Source organism: Neofelis nebulosa, chromosome 14, assembly GCF_028018385.1.
Source record: "Neofelis nebulosa isolate mNeoNeb1 chromosome 14, mNeoNeb1.pri, whole genome shotgun sequence".
NCBI lineage: Eukaryota > Metazoa > Chordata > Mammalia > Carnivora > Felidae > Neofelis > Neofelis nebulosa.
In genome coordinates, this window is record NC_080795.1 from 44,940,962 (window position 1) to 44,961,187 (window position 20,226).

A 20,226-nucleotide genomic window follows, 5' to 3' on the forward strand; every position below is an offset into this window, starting at 1 on the left:
AAAATTCTTAAATCATTAGTTAATTAAAAAATATATGCCATTTTTAAAGTTTTTGCCTTGATAACAGTAAATTAAGTTTGTATAGAATTTTCCAGGTTACAAAATGCTCTGACACTCATCATCTTTGTTCCTCACAAAATACTGAGGTAGGTAAGGAATGTAATATGATATTAGGTCCATTTTAGGCTTAGGCATCTTGGGTTTAGAGTAGTTACACAATGTGCCCAGGGTCACAGAGCTACCAAGTAACAACGCAGGAATGAACCCTTGGTCTTCCGGTTCCACCTCCAGGAATGCTTCCACCAAACCACACCACTTCAAATGACCATTGTCATGGTGTGCTAAGGGTCAGGTTTAAGACAGGGAGGGAGGGCTAACCACAGATCTGGCAGTGACAGGCAGTCCACTCAGGCAAGGAATAAGGAATGTACAATATAAAAATAAAGTGTATGAAGGTGGGCCTGACTGATGAAAAGAAAACAGAACTGGGAGAAATGCCAAGAAGAACAGCAACTAAGGTGACATTTGGGCAGTTTACCAATAAGGGCAGCCAAGAAAATACCTTTGTAAGGTTAATTTACTTAGTTAAGGTAGGAGAGAAAGTCTATTGGAGGAACTATATAGTAATGTGGAAAAATCATAAAGGAAAGTGTTTATAATCCAATCAAAAGATTTAGAAAAAATGTAATGGAGTGTAATGTGTATGATGTGTTTAATCAGAGATTAAGGCCTGGCACATGATTGCTATGAAAAATTCTAAAAGTCTAATCCTACAGTACATGGTCATCTTAATGCTGTGGCTTGGAACTTTAAGAGGCATGTGTGAAATATACTTAGAACTCACTTTCACTCTATGGTATATACCAAAAAAGGAGCAAGAATCACTTTCCATACAAAAGAACTAATTCTCCTAAAATTCTTGTGCAGCTGTAGACAGTTATTACCTGCTCAGGGTGAGAAAATCCTTGTAAGAAAAGGGGCCGTGGACACCAGAACTACTAACAGGGTCAGTCCACCCTGGCCTAATAAGGAACTATGAGTCTTTAATCCTGATAAGTAGAGTTTCCGGGAGAAGTCTTACAGCAAACATTCACTCCTGACAGAGCAGAAACGGGCTCCTGGAAAATATCAATCTTTCCATCCTTTACTGTGACAGAAGGAGAAAGGGATGAAGACCCAACAGTTTGACCCAAATGTCACCAAAAACGTCTTTTAACCTTTAATCTACATTTTGGGAGTTATTTAGAGGTGGGTTGTTTTTGTTTCAATTTTTTTATTGTGTGTGGGGTTGTTTTTTTCTTTTTTCTTTAAAGTACCTTCACACCCAGCACGAAGCCCAATGTGGGGCCTGAACTCACTACCTGAGATCAAGACCTGAGCCGAGATCAAGAATTAGATGCTTAACTGACTAAGCCAACCAGGTGCCCCTTTTTTCTTGTGTTTTATTCCTGACATAGTTTGTTTTGTTTTGATTTTAGTTTTAGTAAATATATACAAATATCTATTACATATTGCCATTCTAATACACATTCACCCTTCTCCTGCTAACAAATTTCAGGGGAAATCACTACTTCCCCATCCTCAGAATATGTATTTCTAATAGTCAGCTCCAACCTAGCTCCAGGTTAGACACAAACCTAGGTCTAAGCCAATTACCACATCACAATGATGTGTGCAGACACATGACCTATTCAGAAGCAGTGAAGCACAAGACTGCTTGCTGGATTTCAGCTAGAAAGTATAACCCAGTAGCTGCTGGCAGCCCTCTTGCGACAATAAGGTAAAAATTTGTGTGAGACTAGACTCCATACAGAGGTATCAGAATAAAAAGGTGAATTCAAGTAATTCCTTTAACCCAGAATCTGCCATGCATAAAACTAGCTCTGCAAAGATTTTTGGTAATATGAGCAAATAAATTCCCCTTGTGACGTAAGCCAATTTAGGCTGGGCTTTCTATATAACTTATAACCAAGAGTTGAAAATGATACAATAAACTTGAAGTTGATACCAAAAAGTGGGGAAGTTCCTGGAAAAAAAGGTTTGTATAAAGCACAAACCACTGATCAACTTTAAAAATGCTAAAGGTTATTCCAGATATTTAACAACATGAGATCTCTGAGGCTGGTTTCTATATTCTGCCCCCAAACAAAGGGAATTCGGTAATTGTGGGGGCAGGGAAAGTAGAATCAGCATGGTTTTTAAAGGGAGCATAAAGGCTTTTCTTAAGTCTCCTTTTTTGCCTTCATTTTGTAGTACTGCTTCCCTCAGCTAATAAATATTTACTCCAAACTGTATTAACATTACATTCAGACTTCTCATTTTACAGGACTCCTTGAATGTTTCAGTGTCCATTAGTTTTTATGGCATACATGATATAATCACATACAATGGTGACCAAACACCTTGCTAAAAATCAGTGGTTTAGAGAAAGTTGAGGAATTAAGTAGCAATCTCTGAAATACCTAAATCTCAAAGGTAATACTCAAGCTTACATGTAAGACTTTATCCAAACATCCATCAAGCCTCAGATTCCAACTTCTTTACAATCAAAATTTCTCCCCCTCTTACTCCTTCTCTCTTGGGAAAAAGAATACATACATTTAATGGGGCTCTTAGGTATCCAACATGAAAAAAACACTGGGGAAAAACAGCAGAACAACTCAGTAACTCCCTCCCACCCCTCACCATGCTATCTCATCCCACCCAAAAAAGGAGGGTTGAGGGTATAAAATAGCCAAAGTCTTAAACAATAAAAAATTTATGGGATTCTTCCAGAAAAACACAAATCTGCTCAACACAAAGTACATACATTAGAAAACATAACTAGAATATTTTAGCCATTATTACAGGGCAGAGAGAGGCTGTCTTTCATGAAATCTGGATTGCAGATGTTTGGCAAAAAAAAAAAAAAAAAAAAAGATTAATAATCTATCACAAAGTCCCACAACTAGTGATTCAAAATGAAAGCTTTCACTACTTACACCATATGTAAATATACATATATACACGCTGCTTATAATCCCTTGATCTGAAGAGAAAGAGAACTGATACTCTACTGTGAAAATGGTCAGTGGGCAGACATTTTAAAATCCTTTCCCACATGAAAAGATTCCTGAAAAAGAGATCAGAAGACAACAGAAAAGCACTCAATATATATGGAGTTGTAAATCCTGTATGAACTAGTATCTATTACACAAAGGGGGAACATGCAACAAAGTGATTAGGGAAGTCAAACATGAATTAGTCCAATAACAAAGAGCCAAATACACATGCCCAAAAAGCACTTTATGGAACAGAAATCCAAACAAATAAAAAATATGTCTGTTATTAACAATAAAATAATAATTAAACTTTGAAATTCCAAAGAAATCAATAAGAAACTGGTATGCATTCACCAAGAAAAAACAAAGCTGTCTGAAGTGACACAAAATACACATCAAGGCAGAACATATATTTTTAAAACACATTAAATCAAGCATTTACTAAAAAGACCATTACGTACGAGGCATTAATGCAAAGGGCACTAAGATAACATGTCCTAGTATGTTGTGAATAGCCACTGTCTGATTCTATTAAAGAAACTTTCACTGCACCTAAAAATGTACCTCTCTTATTAAGTGTATACCTCCTTCATTAAAAAAGATAATTCAAAGTACAAACAGTGAATGTTCAGACTCTGTTCTTGGTTCCATAGTCCTCTGCATATTCTGTTCAAACACATCTGATTGCAAAGACATTCCCACCTATACAAGTGAGAATGACAGGATGATGACAGTACCAACAGCAAATAGATACAGGTTTTTTATGTGCTAAGTGCTATTCCTTGCACTTTATATATTTAATCTTCGGAACAACTCAATGAAGTAGGGTGGTCTTCTTATCCCATTTAGCAGATGAAGAAAATGAGTAACAGAGAAGTTAAGAAACAGCCGAGTTCACACAGCTAGTATGTAGGACTCAAACCCAGATCCTCTGACTCCAGAGTCTGTGCTCTTAACTATAGCAGTTAGCTGTCATTTCAACCCTTTCTTTCCCTCTAAACTGCTTTACCACTCTGTAATTCAGTTTCCCATCTACAAAATGGCTCAGTAATAGTTCTTATGTCATACAGTTGTTTAATTCTTATATGAGGATTAAATGCAAAAACATATGCAATGTGTTTAGAATAATGCCTGACACATACCAATACTAAATAAATAGCTGCTCGTAAAATATCTATCGGGGCACCTGGTTGGCTCAGTCAGAAAAGCATGTGACTCTTGATCTCAGGGTTGTGGGTTTGAGGCCCACATTGGGTGTAGAGATTACTAAAAAATAAATAAACTTAAAAGAGCATATGCTATAAATTAAAAAAAAGTAATTAATTAAATATCTATCAAAAGTCTGACACCAGAGTTGAGAATCACTATTATAAAACTAACAATCAGTGAGAATTTACCAAGCAGAATGGTCTTAATGTGTCCTTCACACTTCTAAAGAAGTGATGTCTAAATAAAACTTGGCTTTCCCAATTATTTCCATTATAAAATAATAAGCCCACCACCAGCTCGGAGGAAAACGCATATACATAACTTAGAAGCAGCCTTCTTCAGTCTGGAACTTCCTCTCCGTTATTTTTTGTTCCCTCAATGCCCAGTTCTCCCCAATATCACAGAAATATATCTCATCCCGGTAAAGGTAAATACTAAAAATTTCTCTTGTATTCCAAGATAAATGTTTATATACATTTTAAGACACAAAATCTATTTGGCATTTTAATGTCATTCTCATCTGTACAGCTGGCTACTGGGTATTCTGAATGGTTTCAGCCAGAATTCTATCCTCAGTTTGCCTTTCCTAAAGAGCTACGGAGTTATGGAGATGGAAAGAACAGTAGCAATCCTCTAGTCCAGGGTCTAGAGCTGATCCAGATGTAAATTTGCTTCTAATTTTCTGTTGTGACAACATTCTTATGTGTCACTGTACAACTTGTGCTAGGGTTCCTCTAGGTGCAGATGAAAGAGGAGAATTAATTGCTGGATGGATCTCAGATTGTATATGTATTCAACCTTGAAAGAAATTATCAACCTACTCCTCAAAGTAGTTGTACTACACACCTAAGAATATGAAAGTTTTAAAAAATATATACATAAGATGAGGGGGGAATATCACTGATTCAGATTCAAAAGCCAACCTAAATTTGTAATTAATTTGTTTAGTTATTTGCATCTCCTCCTCCTGAAACCTCATTAAGCTGACAGAGACTTTTTAAAATAAATAATCAATAACAAAAGAATTATCACAGGAGAGTATAATAAATTTGGAAGCATTCTATGGAAAGAGCCACAGCCAAGAGCAGGCAAAGAAGGGGTCTGCAACAAAAGGAGTGATTGCCACGTCAACTCCAGGGGGCTCCAAATCAGCAACACTGGGCAGGGAAGGCAGGAATAAGAAGGGGGACAGAAACAGTGGCTAGCTTCTCCACGGAAGCTGAAAAGAAGAAAATGGAATAAGAAAACAAAATGGAATCCCTACTCTACCCCTACCCCCATCCCTGTATAAGCAGATTACATGCATTCTGGCACTTACCCCCAGATTGGGGGGCAGGGGTGGGAGGAATGAATGACTCCTCTCTCAAGAAACTGAACAAATTGCCTCTGTAGGCCCTTCCCCTAAAAGCCAGCTCCTAGCCCATTCACCCTAATAACACCTGCCAGTCAAAAAGCACTGCCCAATGCTTCCAGTGAGAGCTAGTCAGCCTTTCTGTTGGCCAGCCTTACCATAGGCTAGACCAGAACAAAGAAAGCAAGTAAAACAACAATCGCAGAGAAGTAGAGATGATTCAGGAAACAGAAAATAAGTGATTAGAAAAACTTCTGCATCCATGTCTCAGCATCAAGATGTTACAAAAAAGAAATAATCGAAAATGAAAGAGTTCTTGTAAATTGAAACCTAACTCCTGAAATAAAAAGTTCAGTTAAAAGAATTGGAAAATAAAGTAGAAGAAACCACCTCCTACCCACTCCCCAGAAAAGACAAAAAAATCTAGGAGGAAAAAAAAAAGAATAAAATTCAGGAGAGTCACCATCCAATAAAGAAAACAGAAGAAGATTATCAGAGAAATGTTCCAAAGCTGAAGGCACAAGGGTTTATTTGAAAAGCACAGAGTGCTGAGCATAACTAATAAAAAGGACTCATACCTAGACACATCCTTCTGAAACATCTTGTTCCTTGTACAGTATCAGAACTATCAGAATAAAAAGAAAAGTCTAGGGCACCTGGGTGGCTCAGTCGGTTAAGCGTCCAACCAGCTCAGGTCATGATCTCGCGGTTCCCCGCATTGGGCTCTATCAGAGCCTGGAGCCTGCTCGGGATTCTGTGTCTCCCTCTCTCTCTGCCCCTCCCCTGCCTGAGTTCTCTCTCTCTCTCTCTCTCTCTCTCTCTCTCTCTCTCTCTCTCTCTCTCTCTCAAAAATAAGTTAAACATTTAAAATAAGAAAAATTAAAAAAAAAAAAAAAGAAGTCGAAAAAGCTCCAGATTTGGGAGGGAGTGGTAAAAAACCTACAAATAAATAAGACTCTGAGAGGCATTAGCTATAACATTAGCAACCCTGGATGCTAGAAGGTAATACACAAAAGCTCTCAAAGTTCTGAGAAAAACTTATTTTCAACATAAATTTCTACATAAGCCAACAATCAACTGTGAAAGCAAAATAAAAACATTTTCAGACATGCAAAAACTCAAATAGTTGATCGCTTATTCTTGTATCATGAAGAAGATAGTTTAAGGAAGAAAACAAAACAAGAGTGAAAACTAACGAAAGAGGAAGTATACAAGAAAATGATGGCACTAACCCAAAAGTCCAGTGAAAAGAAATTCCAAGGACACAGCTGTACAGCAGACCTAAAAAGCAATGAGTCCACATTAGAACAAGAAATCAGGAAGCTCCAAAGAATGTCTTCTCAAAGAAGAATCACATAAATTCCAGGAAACAGATCAAATGAGTAAGAAAGTAGAAGACATTAGCAAAATGATAAAGAAGGCTTATGCTGCGTCTCTAAACATAAGGGGGGGGAAAGGAAACAACTCCAGAAAAAAAAAACAAAAAATTATACAGCAACATCATGATCCTAACATAGATCCATCAAACTACAATGTGGCAATGATTCTGAGCAATTAAGTGTGAGAAAAGTAAATCCATTTTTAAACCAGATGCTGGGAACTTTCTCCAAGTGACCTAGAAGTATGACCCTGAACTTTTAGAGAGGGAAGTATAAATTCAGCACATCATTATTTCTTCTTCCAAGATGTCCTTTACCCTCTCTTCTCTGATTCATTCATTCATTCATTCATTCATTCATTCATTCATTCATCCATGCATGCAAGAAATATTTCCTGAGCATTCTACATGCCAGGCACTGTGCTAGGAACAGAGATAAAGCCCTAAACAAAGAAGATAGCAGCCAGCATTCTAATGATAAAGACTCCTCCTCTTCCAAGAATCTGCTAAGGGGTTATATCTCCTACCAAGCTTTCTCTGAACTTCCATGTTAGGCTAAATGCTTCTCTTTTACTGCTCTGAAAGAAGTCTAATTCTTCACAGAGTTGAACTAGCTTTTTATATAGGTATTATCTCAACAATGCAACAATGGCAAAATTTATTAGAGTTATTTGGACCTCTACTGCGCAGCACTGCACCTAGATCAATAAATGTTTTGAACCTTTCCATTCAACTGAAATGTAAATAAAATTGCCAAATAAAATGTAAAGCACTGCAGATGTTAATTATTATTTAACAGACGAGGAAGCTAAAGTCCCTGTCAGTTATATGACGTGCTCAGATCTTGAAACTAGTTTGTGAAAGAGCCAAAACTAAAATCCATAGTACTAGGTTAAGTTAAAGTAAGTGGTCAAATCAAAAAATGGGTCAAAATGGGAGAGAATAACCTTAGGCATTTTCTTAGAACTTTTCCGAGTACACAACAAATAAATACATTAAAACTTCTGTCCCTGAGTGGCTTATAGCAGGAGAAAGCAACTACAACTATTCTTTTCCTAAACACTAAAGGCTGACTAATTAAATGTGATTTCTAAGTATGGGATACCATAGCAGGGTGATCTACATGTAAGTTTCAGCAAACTTAAACCATGGTTCAAAATAATGTAATTACTTTGAAAAATAGTCAATTACTAAAATATATACTAGGACTTGACCTGTGTTTGTGAGTCTGAGCACAGAAATCAAGAATTTAACTCACACATACTTATAGATCCCCAATACTTAAAAGCTGAAAGATTCAATGAATGCTAACTAAATAGTGACTTTTACTCATAATGCAACCAGGAGACTCAGAGAAACTTTTATCACCCATTGGAATATAGAAGTGTTTCACCTTCATCCTATCTCAAGTACTACTACCAGTAATTACTACAGTTGTCATTTATTATCAGCTCAAATGCCAACTCTGTGATCTGCCCCATGTTAAGCAGCAACATTTAAATAGATACAATCCCAACCCCTTGCTGCTCAGCCTCAGTCCCAATCACTGGAATATAATTAACTCCTAAACTTAATTCTATGCCTTTATCTTTTCCTAGATATTTCCCAAAGAAAAAGAATAGGTGAAGGTATGAAACCTCTGAAAGAGATATTCTGAAGCTTCTTCTTCTTTAAGATCTATTCTGACAATAAAATAATTGGTTTTCTGACTTTTTAAAATATGTAAAGTGCTGGGGGCACCTGGGTGGCTCAGTCAGTTAAGCATCCAACTTCAGCTCAGGTCATGATCTCGTGGTTCGTGAGTTCGAGCCCTGTGTCAGGCTCTGTGCTGACAACTTAGAGCCTGGAGCCTGCTTCGGATTCTTAGTGTCCCTCTCTCTCTGCCCCTTCCCCACTCGCGCTCTCTCAAAACCAAATAAAAATTTAAAAAAATTTTTTTGATATGTGAAGTGCTCATATAACTATTAGCAAACTGCCAGGCAATCCCGAAAACTGGTAAGAAAAATGCCAACCATAATGACAAAACAGCACAAAAAGGAAATAAAAGAGCCAATACACATATAAAAAGGTGCAAAGTCTACCTACCTGTCAAAATATGAAAAAAGTAATAATAATAGTAAAGATTATAATAATAATGGCAGCTAGAATTTATCATGCTCTTTATGTGTGAATGTATAGTAAACACCTAATTAATTAATTAGATAAGAAACTACTCAGAAAACAGGAAAAGTTTCAAAGAGGAGGTGATCTCTGAGCTGGTGCCTCATGGACGCAAATTCAGTAGACAAAGCCTGGGGATAAGGGAAGCACTCAAAGGCGGAGGAGAGGATGAGGTAATAACATTTACAAAAACACCAAATATGAATCCAGTTTTTATTCTTGGAACCATTTATATTCTAAAGTGCATAATAGAAGTGACAAGTTATGAAACTGTACAGAGAAGAGGGAGGTTAAGTAAACAGTGTTTACTTCAAGCTAAACAGATTAAACTTAAAAGTTTTTTATTTTATTATTTTTTAGTGTTTATTTTTGAGAGAGAGACAGAGAGAGACAGAGAGAGACAGAGACAGAGCACGAGCAGGAGAGGAGCAGAGAAAGAGGGACAGAATCCGAAGCAGGCCCCAGGCTCTGAGCTGTCAGCACAGAGCCCAATGCGGGGCTCAAACTCATGGATGGCGACATCATGACCTGAGCCAAAGTCGAATGCTTAACCAACTGAGCCACCCAGGCATCCCTAAATGTTTTTTAAAGGGCATATAACTTAAACAGATTTGTTTTTCCCTGTGCCTTTAATTTTCAAGGAAACATTTGATCAAAACCAGATAGCAATCCATAACTAACAATCAGCAATACTTCATCCCTAATGAGATATCTTTAACTTAGGTGGTCTTCCTTTTAAATCAAAAACTAAAAGAAACTTCCAACCTAGAATTCTTTTTAAACTTTTTTTTTTTTTACATTTATTTATTTTTTTTTTCAACGTTTTTTTTTTTGTTATTTTTTTTTATTTTTTTTTATTTTTGGGACAGAGAGAGACATAGCATGAACGGGGGAGGGGCAGAGAGAGAGGGAGACACAGAATAGGAAACAGGCTCCAGGCTCCGAGCCATCAGCCCAGAGCCTGACGCGGGGCTCGAACTCACGGACCGCGAGATCGTGACCTGGCTGAAGTCGGACGCTTAACCGACGGCACCACCCAGGCGCCCCGACATTTATTTATTTTTGAGAGACAGAGAGAGACAGAGCACAAGTTGGGGAGGGGCAGAGATAGAAGGAGACACAGAATCAGAAGCAGGCTCCAGGCTCCGAGCTGTCAGCACAGAGCCTGATGCGGGGCTCGAACTCATGAACCATGAGATCATGACCTGAGCCGAAGTCGGACGCTTAACCGACTGAGCCACCCAGGTGCCCCTCAACCTAGAATTCTTTACCCAGCAATTATAGCATATAAAAAATGAAGTGAAATAACATTTTCACTTATCGCCATCATACTCACATAAAAGACCATACTAAAGGACAAGTTATTCAGGCAACTGAGAAATGCAGAAAAGAATAAAGAAAAATAAAAACTATAAATATAAATGGGGTAAAGTCTTTCCTTTGATAACTGATGAAGGAATTCCCGAAGATTATGATTCATCCATACACATACTTTAGGACTATATATAGTATATACCTTCCCAGTTTGTAATTATTGGCAACAAGATATTGGCAACAAGAAAGACTGGCAACTTGAATAAAATATTTCCTATCCATGCACTATGGTAACATTAACATTTAAAATCAAGAAAACAGATTTTCCATTTCACACATTTTTACTTTATATTTCTAATTCTTGGTAATTTTAAATACCAAAAGTACTGGGTTTAACCCTGAAATGATCTTAAAACACTTCTCTAACTGGCATATAATTATTTTCCATCAAACCATTGTTCTGTGACTCAAGAGTCATCTGATTTACATAAGTACTAGTTAAGTACCATAGAAATTCTAAAATATATAATTAGAATGTCACAAAGCACTTAATCCATCCTGTCAAAACAGAGATTATTTTAATTTCTATTTTACTTTTAAAAGAAATCCTATTTATTTTCTCTAATAGAAAAAACAATTAGTAGGATAAACTTACAATGTACTTCCCCAAACTTTAAAATGATTCTGGTCAACCACAAATTGACTCAAGTAATTGACTCAAGTAATTAAGCATTTTTCTGAATGTTAGTGAAATATGTCTGACAACATACAATAATGTCATATAATAATTAGGTTACCGTTCTACAGAATTACAAATTATTTCACTGATTATTATTCTTACTCATGCACAGATAAGCAGGTATAAATTCCATCCTTATAAATTATTCAAGTAGACTAGATGCATTTCTAGCATAAACAATTTTGTTAACAGCTTTTTCACGTAGGGTTAAAAGAGAACCATAAAAAGCTATTATTAAGTAACATATTCCACTAACCTGAATTCTCACTCACACACACACACACACACACACAAAATTATGAGCTAGCTTTATCATTTTCAAACATCCTGACACTATTTCAAAAAATAAAGACAAAAATCGTCTTTCAATTATTTTTTAAAATTTAGAAACATAAAACTTCAATTGTTTACCAGCCATAGATTATAATACAGAAAACTTAAGATAAATACCATGAATATTATGAAGTTCAAATAAAATTCTAGCCTTAATTTATTGAAACATATTAATAAAGAATATATACACTGATTCCAAATGAAGAAGTGGAGTACTATGGTAGATTTTCTCAGTGACCTACCCAAAATTTCCTAACAAATAAATTAAACAATCATATGACTCTTAAATCTGCCATACAGAGATATATAGCTGGTTCTCACAACTCATACTAGATCTTTTTACACTGTAAAGTCTTTCTTTTTTCACACTGATATTTTCTTTGTAACAAAATACTACCTAGTCAGATCCTAAAGTATGAATCTTTAGAAATGAGATTAGCAAAACAGTTTAAAAATACTTACTGTCTTGTTTCGTAATCTAATTATGTCTGAGACAGAGCCAGCGCCACAGTACTCCATAACAATCCAGAGGTCTGTGTTCTTAAAATAACTGCCATAGTACTTTACAACATATGGGCTAAAGAAAAATATATAGACCATTAAACTTAGTTAATTCCCAAAGAAAATTATTTCTTAATCCCAATACAAAGTATTTTCAACATTTCATAATGTTCCAATAAGTAAACTTAATGAGTAAACATCTATAGTACATCAAATTGTCTATATGTAGGGTTTACCAACTGTGCATAATTAGGCTTTAACTCATGGATGAAATTTAACAGGATTACAAATCAGAGGAGGCCCAAATGCTCTGAGTGATTCCCAACAAAACAAGGCTTTGTTATGGCAAAGGACTTAGTGTATAACATAAGGAACAAATGAAAATATTTAACTAAAGCACTTTAAATATAAATCTTTAAGGGAGTTCACATTCAGTCAAATATTTTTTTAATGAATAAATGGGGTTTTTTTTCAGTCTAATTTTGTGTGTTTTTTATATGAAATTTATTGTCAAATTGGTTTCCATACAACACCCAAGTGCTCATCCCAACAGATGCCCTCCTCAATGCCCATCACCCACTTTCCACTCCCTCCCACCCATCATCAACCCTCAATTTATTCTCAGTTTTTAAGAGTCTCTTACGGTTTGGCTCCCTCCCTCTCTAACTTCAGTCAAATATTAATACTCAACTTTAAAATACTCTATAATTCAACAAGGCCAAAAAAAAATTATTTTTAATTCTCTTTTATTTGGGTCTTTAAAATCCAGAGATAAGTAATCACAACTATTTTTGCTTTAAATGCAGATAATTAAAATTAACAATTTAAAATATTTTTAAACTGAAGTTTTATGCCTTTCAGAGCAGAATAAACTATGTTTATAACCTAACTGTTTTTAGAAGACTTAGAAAGAGACAAGTAGTCATTTATTTCTTTAATATTTACCTAATATTTATTAAGGGCAAGCTATATACACTGATACGTAAAACATCTTGTCCAAGTCAAAGAGGCAGAGTATCCATATTCACAGAATACATAAAACGATGAAAAATACAAGGTAGTATAAGCTAAATCATATACAGCTTACATGCTACAAGAGCTAAAATAAGCAACTGATCATGGTAGAGCCAGCAAAAAAAAACTTGTACAAAGGGTGGTATTTGAACTATGAGAGGATAAAACCTCAAATTATGGGTAGAGGAGAGATAAGAACATTCTAGAAAAAAGAAAGGCCATGTGTGAAGACACAAAATAGAAAAATCAAGAATGGCATGTTTAGGGCACAACTTGTTCAATAGATATTTCTATCTAGTAGCAGCTATCATGAAAAGTGGCAGAAATGGAAGATAAGACACATGAATCAAATTAGCAAAAAATAAAAATAAATGGAAAGTACTATAAAAGACGACATAAAGAGACCACCAAAACAAGAGGTCAGGAGAAGACTGTCAGGGAAGACTTCTCAGTAAAGCCTTTACAATTTCAGCTAAGTCTTCAAATCAAGAGTAGAGCAGATTGGTTGGAGCTTAAGGGCTTAAATTAAAAAGGTAGCTACAAAGCTAGAATTCATTCCTGGGGTTTATCCTTCTGCTTGTCATGACCTCTTGCACAGATTTGCTTCCTAACTGGTCTCCTTGTCATAGTTTTCTCCCCCATTCTAATCTTTGTTCCATATAGTTAACAAGGTTACCTTCTTTTAAAACAAAGGTAAAATAAACTGATCATACTGCTCTCCCATTTAAAAAAAAAACAAACAAAAAACTTCCAATCAATAGCTCTCCATTACTGAAAAGGTCTTAACTACTTCATATCACATGCAAGACATTTCAACATCTACCTTTCTACCCATGTCTCTCATTATTTCCCATCTCACACCTTAAATTTGCAGACATACTCAACTTTGGTAAGCATTGGGAATGGAAAGTAAGTATCAGGAGTTCCTAAGTGTTCAATGAACCACTGAAGAAACATGCTTGTTTACAAACAAATGAAACTAATCTATAGACCCAGAACTTCAACTTACGGGAAACATTAAAAAGCCTTCTCTACATACACTTCTTTGGGGTGTGAGTGTCTGTGTAGAAACCTTTACAGGGAGTATTGCTCTTACACCTGGCTGTGCCTCAGAAACACTTGTGGCCCAGGTCCCATGCACCTTAGGGGTTCTAATTCAGCAGGTCTTTTAAAAGCTCAATAGGTGACTCTGATATAGATTCAGAGTTGAACTTCACTCCAAAAGAATATCCTTCAAAGAACTTCTTTAAACATTAATTTTCTCATTCAGAATTTTGGATGTATTAAGTGGCAACGAATTCAAGACTATGTTCACTGAAAGACACATAGAAAATGTATGTTTTATCTTGCCATGCACTAAGTAATTAGCAGTTCTAAGGATAGGACTGACAGCCCTTACAAAAATTAGGGACTCTAACCTGGGCAGCTACCTGAAAAAGCAACTCTGTCTTTAGTGATAAGTCAAGAAAATGGCTTTGGGGAAAGGTAAAATGCTCCTCAAAAAATACTTTGTGGTCCATTCTAATACATAATCAAGTAGGTGGATCAAGGTCCAACAGTTCTATGCCATAAAACATGGCCTCAATAATTTTAACCTAAAAAAGTATTCAAGCAGATAGAGCTAAACAGTCACATTAAGGACACATACCCGAATATAGTTACTAACATTCATTCAACATTCATTCAACATTCATTCATTGACCCTCTGCTTAAGCCGGATATTCAATACACAGTGGTGAACCACACAGACTCAACCCTGACTCTCAGAGAGCACACACCAGCATGAAAATACACTGGTATTAGAGAAGTCAGCCCACAAATAAATGTAATTAGTAACTGTGGTTAAAAAAATAAAATAAAATAAGAGGGCTGCCATGAGATAAACTGGCTGAGACTATATTTTGCATTCATCATCTCTCCAAATAAAACTTTCTAGGGGCACCTGGGTGGCTCGGTCGGTTAAGCGTCCGACTTCGGCTTAGATCATGATCTCATGGTTTGTGAGTTTGAGCCCCGCGTCGGGCCCTGTGCTGACAGCTCAGAGCCTGGAGCCTGGTTTGGATTCTGTGTCTCCCTCTCTCTCTGCCCCCTCCACCACTCACAATCTGTCTCTGTCTCTCAAAAATGAATAAACGTTAAAAAAAAAAATTAAAAAAAAAAAACTGTTCTAGCTCATATGAAAGAATGGCACAGAACCCATATACCACGGTAGTCCCTTAACTTGGGACTTTTACCTGCCTCCCCCAGAAAAAAAGAAGCTCTATGAGGTTAGGTGCCAATCTGGCTTGCTCTCCATTTTATCCTCAATATCTCTCTTCTTACAGGTACAAACATACAAATACAAACAAAAGCACTGAATAAGTGAATAAATGAATAATCACAGAAAAGCTAACAGAAGGGACCTAATGTAGGCCTCCCCAAAAGAATAACATTTAAGGGATGATTCAAAGGTTGACTGTAAGTTAACCAGATAAAGAACATCCAGGCACCAAGAACTGTCTGTGCAAAGGCCTCAGGAGAAAAAGAGCAAATCATTCTCAGGGAATCAAAAGATCAGTGTACCTAGAATAGAATGAAGAATAAGATTTAACACAATGTAGTTGCAGATGGAGAAAGAAGCCTCATAATGAAGAGCCTCAAAACCAAGATAAGGGCTTTATTAGATATGCAAGAGATCTAAGAAGAACTTTAAGCACAGCAATAACATGATCTAATTTATATTTTGTAAGATTTCTCTGGCTTCTGCATGAAAGCTAGATTATAGGAAAGCAAATACAGACACAGGTAGACCAATTAGAAGATTATGTTAATCTATGTATGCATGAGATCATAATGAGCATATCTTCTTATTTTCTGTATTTGTGATCCTTTGACATGGACCTGCTGACAAGGCCTCCACTGTCCCTCTTAGGGTTAGCTAATTCCTAGAAATAGCACCTGTGAGCATACCTTTCCTATGCAATCAAACCAATCTGGAGTCCATAACCTCAACCACCGCCAGGGTCACTATTCCCCTAACTTCATCAACCCAGAGTCATGTACCAAACAAGTAGGGACTGCCCTACACCCAGTGAAATCACTACTCATTGAAATCATTCAAACCAACCAATCCTAGACCTCTTTACCCCACCTCATCCATTCCTTCCCATAGAATCACAATAAAGGCTATTGCCCATGTTTTCCATGCCCTCCTTCTGCCTCCTATCTGACCCTGGTGCTTCCCTGTATAAGCTTCCTCTCCCCTTCTCACCCACTCTTGCACGGCAGGCTCCCTCCTCTTGGGGTCTGTAACAATTTATCTCCTGATCCATTGGTCTCACCACACCTAAACAATAATAAAACCTACATTTTTAAAAAGAGATGTTGGTGAACTGAAGGGAGAGTAAAAGAAAAAGCAAAGAAAACAAATTCATGAGATATTGTCAAGGTACACTCAACACAATTTGATAATGACATAGACTGGCAAGCTAAGAGACTGTAAGCCGGTTTTCTTCTATGTTGTGCACACTGAACATAAGCTTAAGACTGACAAATTAAGATTAAAATTTAGGTGGCTCAGTGTGGTGAGCATCTGATTTGGCTCAGGTCATGATCTCAGAGTTTGTGAGTTCGAGCCCTGAGATGGGCTTTGCACTGACAGCGCAGGGCCTACTTTGGATTCTCTGTCTCCCCCTCTCTCTGCCCCTCCCCTGCTCACACTCTCTCAAACATAAACAGTAAAAAAAATTTTTAATACAATTATTTTTAAAAGATTATAATTTAATGCTGTGATTTTAAAAAATTATATACACAGGTACTAATATGGTCAAAGAGTTCAAGACTTGTGACTTCTAACTCAGCCTGTTTCCACTGACATAGACATCATTCATTTAAATTCATTCATCATTCATTCATGTATCATTTTATTATTTTTTTAAGTTTATTCATTTATTTTTGAGAGAGAGAGAGAGAGAGTTCAAGGGGGGGGCTGGAGAAGAAAGAGAAGGAGACACAGAATCTGAAGCAGGCTCCAGGCTCTGAGCTGTCAGCACAGAGCCCGATTCAGGGCTTGAACTTACGAACCATGAGATCATGACCTGAGCTGAAGTCCAACACTTAACCAACTGATCCACCCAGGCACCCCTATGTATCATTTTAAAATAATCAATGTTTACTAAACAATATAGATGGCCTAATGGCAGGAGCTAGGGAGACAAACGAGTAAACTTCAGTGACTAAAAAAGGCAGTCAAGGCAATGGAGAACTCCTGAAGAAGTTTATGCAAGAATTTAAAGAGGATTACATTGTGCAGGACTGTCAGGGGTCAAAGGGGTCACTGTTCATTTCAGCCAGCAAGGTAACAAACTATACAGTTATTTAGATTTCTTAACATGTTTTTTAACCACACATTGATTCTTCAATGCTAGAGGAGGCAGAGTTTCCTTCAAAACACTAGCTCTACGCTATTTAATTTTAAGCAACACACAAAATTTTAATTCAGCCATAATTCCTAAGAACCTTGACTAAGGATGCTGCATGGGTTTATAGGACTTATGAGAATCCAGTAACTCTGTGTAGTCTTGCCACTGCTAAATAGTTAAATATGCCTTTAAAAATTCTATTGGGTGGAGGGTCAAGGAAGACGCAAGTCAAATTACTGCATACACCAGGAAGCAAGGTGAAACACGATGCCTTGATTACTGGGGTGACAATCATAAGCCATATTCTACTCCTCTCTCCCATGCCCCCTGCTCACCGCTTCACTCTCCTGTCCTGTTCATGTATGTCCCTTCCCCTATTTAACACCTTCAGCCCAATGAAACTATGTACCATCTTCCCCAACTTTTTTTTTTTTTTTGGCACATCCCATGCCTAATGACCATATTCTTTCCATTCCTGTCTCCTTTTCACAGAGTAGTTTCACTACCCTAAAAATCCTCTGTGTTCCATCTATTCACCCTTCCTACCCTGCTAACCCTTAGCAACCACTGATCTTTTTATTGCCTCCTTAGTTTTGTCTTTTCTAGAATGTCATAAAGTGAGAATCATACAGTATGTAGCCTTTTCAAATTGGCTTCTTTCACTTAGTAATATGCATTTAAGTTTTCTCTATGTCTTTTCATAGTTTAGTAAATCACTTCCTTTTAGTGCTGAAAAATATTCCATTGCCTGGATGTAACACAGTTTATTTATGCATTCACCTACTGAAGGACATCTTGGTTGCTTCCAAGTGTTTGCTAATTATAAATAAAGCTGCAATAAACATCTGTGTGCAGGTTTTTATGTGAACGTAAGTTTCCAACTCCTTTGGATAAATATTAAGGAGTATGATTGCTGGATCATATAGCTAAAAGTATGCTTAGTTTTGTAAGAAAATGGCCAAACTGACTTCTAAACTGGCTATACCATTTTGCATTGCTACCATCAATGAATGGAAGTTCCTTTTGCTCCACATCCTCACCACTATTTGGTGTTGTCAGTGTTCCAGATTTGGGTCATTTTAATAGGTGTGTAGTAGTATCTCATTTTAATTTGCATTTCTCTAATGACATATGATGGGAAACACCTTTCCATATGCTTATTTTCCATCTGCATATCTTTCCTGGTAAGGTATCTATGAAGGCCTTTTGCCCATTTTTTACTTGGGTTGTTCATATTTTTGTTACGTTTTAGGGATTCTTTGTACCTTTTTGATAACACACCTTAACAGATAAGTCTTTTGCAAATATTTTCTAAAGTCCTCCCATTATGAGCATGTAAAAATTAAAATACTAAGAAATGGCTATTTTTCGTTACAGAAGTTTCACTAACATCCTTCTACCATCTTAACAGTGCTCTAAACCTAATAGGGGTAACACAGTGTTTTTACAAAGGCTATGTGAATACTCTCCTATGAAAACTGAGCTGTTTCCAATATAAATCTAAATCACAGCAATTTATTTCTGGGCCCACCCAAAAATGAATATACATATACATGAACTAATACAAATTGCCAAAATTCATCACAAATCCTTCAGTATGGTGATTTTCAAACTTTTTTTTGGGGGGGGGGGGCGGGAAGGCCCTCACTAACAGTGCTTTAATGGAATTTTACCCAGAAACATCAGCAAATAGAACAGGCAGGAGAGCGACTACTCTGGTAGAAGCCTCTAAGCAGACCAGCTAAAAATGTGCTATTCCCAACACATGGATTGCCTCTCCTCTTTGCCCCCCAAATCTAAGTAATTCTAAATCACTTAGTTTGGGTATGACCTCCCTGGAGTAGCCTTCCCTGAATCTCCAATGGTGAGGTGTTCGATATGTATTCCGACCTACATAGTTTCCATAATTAGCCCATCCCGGCTCTTATCACACTGTATAAAACAGTCCATCCATTCATCTGCCTCTCCCATCTAACTGAAAGTCCCTCTAAAGTCTAAGACTCCTTCATTGTTGTATCTCCTGTGAGCAATGCATAAAGGCTCCCCTTACCAGTATGTACTCAATATATATTAGTTGAGTGCATAAATAAGTGAATAATTGTGTGCCTTGATGCATGTGGTAACAACACATTTTTCCTGGTTTACACAGGAGAAGTTCCATGAGTAGTGTAAGGACAAGGAATATAGGGGCCATATCAAATGTGGTTCCCTTGTCTCCAAATTACCTAGCACACAGTATTCCTAACTATTACTGACCAGCTCCTGCCTCCACCGCTAGCAATGCCTTGAGAGTGCTTCAGTCTGAAGTGCTGGAATCTTTCTGTAGACCCTGCTTTCTTCAGCACAGGCTAGCGTAGCAAATGTGTGTTCTTATGCCATCCCAGTCACTAACTAGCTGTGTGATTTGGGACAATTCATATAAAATCTCTAGGTCCCATTTTCTGTATATGTAAAATTTTTTAAGTTCTAAAATATGCTTTAGCACAAAAGAGTCTTTTCCTCAAATAAAATTTTAGAATGAGCCCCAATATAGAAAAAAGATAAAAGCAATGGCTGAAGTTTCTCATTCTGCTCAATCCTTCACTGTTGGAGGAAAATACCCGCACCTCCTTAGAGCAGAATACATTTGCAAAACTCTAAATTAATAGACCCTACAGAGATCTAGCCTAACATTAACATTCTATGATTTATATATTCAACAAATATTTATTAAACGTCTACTCTGTGCCAAGCACTGGACTAGACACAAAAGATTCTGTAATAAACAATGTAGATGGGCTCCCTCA

At 36.8% G+C, this 20,226-nt stretch overlaps 1 protein-coding gene and 1 long non-coding RNA gene across 2 annotated transcripts in view; one reads left to right on the plus strand and one right to left on the minus strand.

The window, feature by feature from the left end:
- The window catches only part of STK3 (serine/threonine kinase 3), a 285,970-nt gene that overhangs the window by 218,442 nt on the left and 47,302 nt on the right, over positions 1–20,226 (minus strand). Inside the window, 1 exon segment of the mRNA XM_058698688.1 lies at positions 11,988–12,102. Within this exon segment, the coding sequence (XP_058554671.1) occupies positions 11,988–12,102 (115 nt within the window).
- Positions 1,707–20,226, plus strand: part of LOC131494364 (uncharacterized) — a 48,957-nt gene continuing 30,437 nt past the window's right edge. Inside the window, exon 1 of the long non-coding RNA XR_009253344.1 lies at positions 1,707–1,780. This is a non-coding gene — a long non-coding RNA (uncharacterized LOC131494364). The remainder of the gene's footprint in view (positions 1,781–20,226) is intronic.